The following is a 7,949-nucleotide window of genomic DNA, read 5'->3' on the forward strand; positions in this document are numbered from 1 at the left end:
ACATAATTTTATGTCGAATGCAAAAGTAGGCAGGAGGCACCTAAACTAGGTATGAAGTATTCAAGTTAATAACACGAAATTAGTTCTGCTGAACGTAAATTTGTTATATCGTATATTGTACACTAATTATACAAAGTAGCCATATTTCAGGGCTTTAGACTCGGCCCTTATAATAGATAATAGATAATACAAATCGAGTCTACAGTAATTAGACAGGAAAATAAAATGGACATTTTTAAAAACCGTTCCAAAAACCAAAACCGAAAATTTTCTAAAACCTTTCTTTAAACCGATAAAATATTTTAAAAACCTTTATTAAAACCTAAACCAAAACCAGAAAATTTAGAAAACCGTTCTCAAGAACTAAAACCGTAACCGTTAAAATTTGAAACGGTTTCGATCCCTGATTGGTACGCTATATTATATTATACCTACAGACTACGTCCTGGCTACACATTATTATAGTGTTTACGTATAATATTATACTACAATATATAGTGCAATACTGAAATCATAGTTTTCAATAAATTATTTTGGCATCCGAAATAGTATATGAATCGAATATATCCAATAGAATATATTCTTTTACTTATATTCAATGTTTATCATGGTGCGAATATTCTAAGAATATGTAATATCGAATACTAATTACATTTATAAATTAAAAATATATAGTAAGACATATGTATAGAATATTATAGGCATCTTCTTTAAATTATATCCAAATTGGTATATTTTAAATATATGCTTTGTAGTGCTTGGATATCTATAGAATACTTAGTATATTTGAGGAATACCATATGAATATCTAATGTTATGTGGGTAATGTATATACTATATAGTGATGACTGATTATTGCACATTATGTGAATTATGCAACTTTAATTATATAGGTATCTAGTGTTAAGTTTGTACTACACGGTAAATTTCAGTCAATATTTGAGATTCCTTCAGAACTTGGACAATATACACCAAATTTTGGATTTTCATAGTAGACTCGATATTTATTTTAGATTCAAATCGTAGTATTTATTTTTTTTTTTGTGTCTGGTAGGAAAATGAATCTAGTTGATGTTTAGGGGTATAGTTAAAAATTAAAAATTAAATTATTACGCAAAACCAGTTTTTGAAAAAATCGGTTATATTTTTTGGCTAACTCTGAAAAAAAATAAACGTAGGTTGGTACATGCAATTTTCACTGAATATCAACAATTTTTTTATGGCATTCAATTTTCAAAATTTTTTAAATTTTTTTTAGCTATGTTTAGGCATAAGAAAATGCTGATGTTGATTATTTTTTACTCAAATACATTTTTCATGAGCGTTTAAAGTTAGACTTTGGATATACGCCAGTAAATTAACGATTTCTCATAGAACGATATTGTTATTTTGTTGTAATTTAAAAATATTATTCGTTGGTAGTTGAAACTTTTAAATAAAGTATATTATTATATTTTATACACACAATTACCACAATTATTACATAACATTAATCTACTGTACTAATGCCTAATAGTAAAATAAAAGACTTTAATAGAAATTATATAAAATATAGGTAAGTACCTACTTAGTAATATAGTGTGACAGATCATCATCGCTCAGAATCATTTTTCGTATACAATGATTTAATTTATGATTTAATATTTAATTTTTAAAATTAACATTATACATTCCCATGCCCATGTTCATAATATAATTACTATAATAGGTATTAGTACTATAATATAATTAATAATTACTAATTGTAAAATGATTTACATTTCATACTAAAAAATATTGTACATTGGTCTATGAAATAATATGTAAACCATATATTTCTACTTACCAGCTCATCAAACGATGTTATCGACATACGGTAATATTTCATGAACTCTTCTGGGTAGCTACAAAGGGTCATAAATGTCACCTCAAACTGACCATTATCTGGTCTTTTTTAATTTAAAGGATGGACCCAATGTCGTCTTTTAATTTTGTCTCGTTGCTGTTTCTTGCTGATTTCGTGTTCCTCGTATAATGCAAAAATAACGCATGCGGCTTCAATATCATTTGATACTTCCATATTAAAACAAAAAAAAAAAAAAAATAGACGAAACAAAATACAACGAAGTACGATATAATAGTAGGTATACGAATTGAACAGCAGACGTCATCCACGATGGGAGGTAACAGCAGTACTAACCTAGTATACAACAAAGTACAAATAATTTAATGGTTCATATAACATTTGCCGCGATTTTTATTTTTGAGAAACGCACCCAAATCGTCTAGACGTCTAGTGTGAAAGCGCAGCGCGATTTAAAAACGCATCGACACGCGTCTTAAGGTACGGTTTCCAAGCTGCGACTAGTCGTTGCGGCTGGCCGCAACGATTTAGCTGAACGACTGATCGTTGCGTGTGTATTGGTTTCCTACAATACGACTGAATGCTGCGGCTGGCATTTATTTTCAGTTTAGCTCGATATTCCAATGTGCACACACGTACCTATTTTTTTTAATTTGTCGTTTTAATTTTACAAATCACTAAAAATGGAACAAGTAATTATAAATAATAATAAAATTATCATACATTTATTACAAGAGGAGGAGGAGGAAGAAAAAATAATGTATACATCAAATACATACAGGGAGCCAATAAGTAATCTATTTAAAACAAGAGAAAAAGAAGGGTTCTTTAAAGTTTTAATAAATAGCCACTTAAAAGAAAATAAAAATAAATTTCGCGAATTTTTTCGGTTAAATTATGATCAGTTTCATTTTATATTAGCATTAGTAAAAAATGATATAACATTACCTGCATCAAACAGAATAAAAAATCCAATTTCGCCCGATGAGAAATTAGCTGTTACTTTAAGGTAAATACGTATTTTTCTATTAATCAATAATAATTATGACATAATTCTTTAGCTACCTATAGATTTTTTTAAATGTGTGTTTTTCAATGTTAATTTGACACATTTTGGAGAAAAAAATTTTAAAAAAGGTGGGTAACTCACTCTGCTGTACAGTAGATTACAATTGGTTCACTGTAATGGAACTGAAATCGTTTTTCTTGGTTTTAATATGAAATTTCGTCCAAATTTCAATTTAAAATGTCTGTAAACAATAATTGTGTGAATATATTTTTTAGATTTCTTGGTTACAACATCAACTCTTTATGAGAATCTTTGTTTTAAATTTTTAATCGTTAGTTATGAAAACTGAACATTTTATAATGTTTTAATAAATTACAGTAACTTATAATTTTCTAGATTTTGATATATTTTGTCAAAATTCGAACTTTAAATGTTTATAAAAACAAATTGTGCCGATGTATTTTTTATATTTTTTCACTGCTATTGTAACAATATATCAGGAGCCTTTTATTAAATTTTCACGCTTTTTCCCAACAAATAAAATGTCATGTACAATATACCGTAGGTACACTACGGTCATTTGTTTTAGAGTTCACCAAAAACCAAAATCGATTTTCTCGAAAACAGATTTTAAGTAAAAATTCCCGTTTTTCCTTAATTTTTCTTTTGTTTTTCAAGGCGCTTTTGAAAACTACTGGGAAATATTTACTTTTGACCCACCAAAGTACCAACTAGATTCACTTTCCTATCAAAAAAGATATTGTTGAAGAAAATCGAAGCATTTTTACTGTCCTAAAAGATGATGACAGACACAACAAATAATTAAAAAATAATAAAAAAATATAGTAAAAAAACAAAAAAAACACACATCATTGTAGAATCTATATATTAATTGCTCCGCACAGAATCTTAAATGTATAGGTAGCTAAACTAGAACTATGCCATAATTATTTATATAATTATAATGAATATATCAGTGGCGTTTCAAAAAAATGTCTACAAGATCGTATCAATTTTTAATTTTTTTTGTAATATTCTGCAGATATCTTGCTACTGGGGAATCATTTCGGTCACTTTCTTTTGCGTTCAGAATTTCACATAGTTACATTGGTATTATCGTAAAAGATACACTTTCGACGTTAAAAAAACACCTAATGCCAATTTTTCTACCCGATTTATCAACTATCGACTTAAATAAAAAAGCATCAGAGTTTTGGACTAAATGGAATTTTCCAAACTGCGTTCAAGCGATAGATGGAAAACACGTTCGAATTAGATGTCCAGAAAAAACAGGGTCGCTATTTTTTAACTATAAAGATTACTTCTCTATTGTAATGTTAGCAATGGTCGACGCCAACTATAAATTTATTGCCATTGATGTTGGATCATTTGGCAGAGAAGGAGACAGTGGCATATTTTTAAAATCTACTATGGGTCAACAGATACTGGATGGATCATTTGGTTTTCCAGAAAAAAAACAATTACCTGGATCTGATAAAGTATTACCTCACGTTATAGTAGGAGATGAAGCTTTTAGACTCCACCCTAATATTATGAAACCATATACTCGACAATCTGCAAGACACGATAAATCAAAGGCAGTTTTTAATTATAGATTGAGTCGTGCTAGGAGGGTGACGGAAAACGCATTCGGATTGTTAAGCCAGGTATTCCGTGTATTTTATCAGCCCATTAACAATGATCCAGTGACGTGTGATGATCTTATTGTAGTTGCTTGTTGTTTACATAATTTACTACAAGATTCATATTTAGAAGAAAATGGACAAGCATTTTTTGATGAGCGTGATTCAAGTACAACACTACAAACAAACAACCTAATACCAATAACAAGAGGAGGTGGTTTTACAAATGCAGAAGGTTTTTTAGTTCGAGATTCTTTTAAGGATTTTTTTTGTAATGAAGGATCTGTGTCATGGCAGGAAGACAAATAACATAAAATGTGTAGTAACTTCTTTAAATACTCACCTTGTATTTTTAATAGTTTTTATAAACAATATGTGTAATTCCTTTAAACCTTTTTAAAACAATATAATAATTAAAAAATTAAAAATAATACTTTTGGCTTTAAAAATAACATTTGTACTTTTGTTATAAAACAATATTAAAAAAAATTAAAATTATTGTTGATTTGAAAAATTATTTCCATATACAAATGGTGCAAATCCTTGTGAGTTTGATGACAAACTTTGACACGATGATGTAGAACTTGAATGGGCTATGTTGTAATCATATTCTGAAACAGTGGTAGTTGAAAATGCCCCTGGAGTAGGTATATAAGGATTAATCAAATACTTTTCTTCGAGTTCAGATACGGTTTTTAAAATTTGAAGTCTTGCCTCGCTTGTGCCTTTAGGGGGTAGTTTTTTCACCATAGCCGCTATACTTTGGGAAAATAAATCGGTTTCGTCATTGTTGGTCACTTTATTTAAAATCGTTTCATTTTGTTTCTGTAAATTTTGAATAATAACAGCTCTTTCCGATTGCTGTTTTGAAAAATCTTTTTTGTTGTACTTTGATTTAAATTTTTTATTTGGTTTTTGAAACTCGTTAAAATTTGAGTCAATAGTGGATTTTTCAGTAGTATTATCTCCTTCAAATAACTCACTACTTTCTTCACTTAAGAAACACATTGAAGAATCATTCGCATTTGTTATATCATTTGCATTATCATAAATTATTGTTGTATCATTTGTTGTTGTATCATTTGGATTAACATTTGTTGTTGTACTGAAATATTTAATATATTTAATAATAATTGGTTAGTAATTCTCAGTGTTTTTTAAAACAATCGGGAAAACAAAAATAAATGAAAAATTGTTTAGTAACCTTGGTTTTTTTTCTAAAAATGTCAATAAAAAATTATTCGTTCAGTCAAAAAGCTTTAAAATGTAATGGAAGATTTTATTATACCTAGCTATCTAAAAATATTAACGACACATATTATAGGCACGATTATTTTTATAAGCATTTATAGTTCATTTTTGATAAAACCACAAAAATCAATTTGTAGATTAAAATGTATAAAATACTAGCTGAACCCTTGCACTTCGGAAGAGTATGGTAACAAACGTTGTGATACGAGATTTTTATATATTAGATTAAATTTGTATAGCTAAGGCTTGAAAATTCAATACAGGTCATTCATACAAGTAGTTCATACTTTTACTTTTTAAAATTGGTATGCAAATCAATGTTTTTTTAAAAATGAATTTATTCTGGTAAGACGTTTATTAATTTTCGTCCTGCTTACTATAGCCGACGACAGTTGAAGTTTGATACATTTTTTTTAAAGTAATAATTATGAGGGCAATGGGGGGGGCTTCATCCCGTTAGCCCCCCCTCTGCGGACGCCACTGCAGGGGTATAACTCGGAGCAAAATCATATGTTTTTAGTTTTCACTCCATAACTGCATGTTATCAAGTGATAGCGTTATAACGTTATTTTTAAAAAATTTTCGAAAAGTGTCTTCAAAAAAAATTTAATTGAAGAACAAAAATTACTACTAAGTATATTTAAAATATGAATAGTAAAATAAGAGTAATTTGTTAAGTATTTGACACACCTCAATAGTATTGTACATAAAAAAAAAAGTATTGTTTTTTGAGTAATGTGACAAATAAAAATGAATTTCGAATTTATATAATTGTTAATTTTAAATATTTATAACAATTTATTATAGGTAAGTCTAATATTTATTAAGTTATTTAAGTTTTAGTCACATATGTGTAAGTTGGGGCAAGGTGGTCCATGCTACACAAGGATAAAATTAGTAGATTGTACATAGAAAAATTAATCCAAAATGCACCAATAACTATTTAATTTATATTTTTTTGTTCCAATATTTAATTTTAAGTAATTATATATGTATAATATATGGTTGGCTTGATTATATTTAGTTACCAACCTATTAATTTTATTTTTATATATTTATTATTTTTTCTTTAAAGAAATGGTTGGGCACCTAGGCTTATAGGCACCTAATTTGTATAAATATTAATTGTGTTAATTTTAGTAAACAATTTAAAGTATTGTTTTTGGTATAAGTACTTACTTTCTTTCATATTCTACGTTATTTAGGAATGTTAAATTGTCAGCCAAAGCCCATTTCTTTTTTGATAATGCTGACGACCCAGTCCCAAGTTTTTTTTTATTTCTCATGTACGTATCACGTATATTTCGCCAACGTTTTTTTGCAGTCTTCAGCTATAAATTATAATACATAAGTGTTAATGGCTAAGTATTAGTTGTAAATAACTAATAAGTAATGTTCATAAATCATAAGGAAAGGAATGTTACATTTATGCTTTAAAAAACACTTTTAAAATGTGTATTTATATTATATAGCCGCGAGGCTGAGGTCCATGTAATATTTTTTTTCTGATTCCAATATAATAAAGTGAATAATTCTAGTTAAAATGTTTTACTGTATTCTATTTGTGTTAAATAAAGTTAAAGCTACAAAAATTTCTTATTATTAATATTAATTTGTTTATTCTTATAATATGTTGTACTTACTACATTGCCCAACAACGGAAGAAATATTATTCCAAATAACATCTTTGACATTAATATCTTTATGATTCTCGTGCGAACTGTCATATAACACACTGTTTTTACTAACTTCTTCAACTAACAGCTCATCCTCAATATTAGAGAATAGAGTTTTCGTCGTTTTCGATATTTTCGACATTTTATGATTGAAAAAATTTTGGTAAAAAAATATATAAGTAATAAATTCGTTTAGAATAAAATCGCAATGCGGCGCACGCAATACACTGCTTCCAAGGCAGTACGATCGTTGAACGCAACGACTATTGTCGACACGCTGACGTCGGTCGCACATTGGAAACCACAATTAGGCATTTATTTATAGACTAGTCGCAGCTTGGAAACCGTACCTTAAGGAGTGTGCGTTCGCGTTGCGTTTCACGACGTTCGAAACGCACGGAGACGTGCGTTCGAATCGCCTAGTGTGTTATCCTCTTAAATGAAAAGTGAATAATAATATAATGCGGGCCACACACTCATTCGCTGATCGCTGTTGTAATAAAATAAATTGTACTAAAATACTCTAT

General features: G+C 28.5%; 2 protein-coding genes across 2 annotated transcripts; one reads left to right on the plus strand and one right to left on the minus strand.

Annotated features, from left to right (window-relative positions):
- The first annotated feature begins 2,155 nt into the window (after positions 1-2,155).
- Positions 2,156-4,804, plus strand: LOC103310710 (protein ANTAGONIST OF LIKE HETEROCHROMATIN PROTEIN 1-like). The gene is made up of 3 exons (XM_008189895.1): positions 2,156-2,162; positions 2,765-2,852; positions 3,895-4,804. The coding sequence occupies exons 1-3, from the start codon at positions 2,156-2,158 to the stop codon at positions 4,802-4,804; spliced, it is 1,005 nt and encodes a 334-aa protein (XP_008188117.1).
- A 125-nt stretch (positions 4,805-4,929) lies between these two features.
- On the minus strand, positions 4,930-7,116 carry LOC100568991. Its single transcript, XM_029492220.1, has 2 exons — positions 6,926-7,116; positions 4,930-5,600 (listed from the first exon to the last, which is right to left on the minus strand). Exons 1-2 carry the CDS (start codon positions 7,030-7,032, stop codon positions 4,991-4,993), a joined length of 717 nt encoding a protein of 238 aa, XP_029348080.1. The 5' UTR covers positions 7,033-7,116; the 3' UTR covers positions 4,930-4,990.
- Between the last annotated feature and the right edge of the window lie 833 nt (positions 7,117-7,949).

Source organism: Acyrthosiphon pisum, unplaced genomic scaffold (assembly GCF_005508785.2).
Source record: "Acyrthosiphon pisum isolate AL4f unplaced genomic scaffold, pea_aphid_22Mar2018_4r6ur Scaffold_21046;HRSCAF=22880, whole genome shotgun sequence".
Classification (NCBI taxonomy): Eukaryota; Metazoa; Arthropoda; class Insecta; order Hemiptera; family Aphididae; genus Acyrthosiphon; species Acyrthosiphon pisum.

What these genes read in the sequence shown, in the direction of transcription:
- LOC103310710 (XM_008189895.1), top strand. An exon ending in AAATTAGCTGTTACTTTAAG is followed by an intron (nt 2,853 to 3,894) that starts GTAAATACGTAT and finishes AATATTCTGCAG; the next exon opens with ATATCTTGCTACTGGGGAAT.
- LOC100568991 (XM_029492220.1), bottom strand. Translation starts at nt 7,032, where the DNA reads ATGAGAAATAAAAAAAAACTTGGGACTGGGTCGTCAGCATTATCAAAA. An exon ending in AACGTAGAATATGAAAGAAA is followed by an intron (nt 5,601 to 6,925) that starts GTAAGTACTTAT and finishes TAAATATTTCAG; the next exon opens with TACAACAACAAATGTTAATC.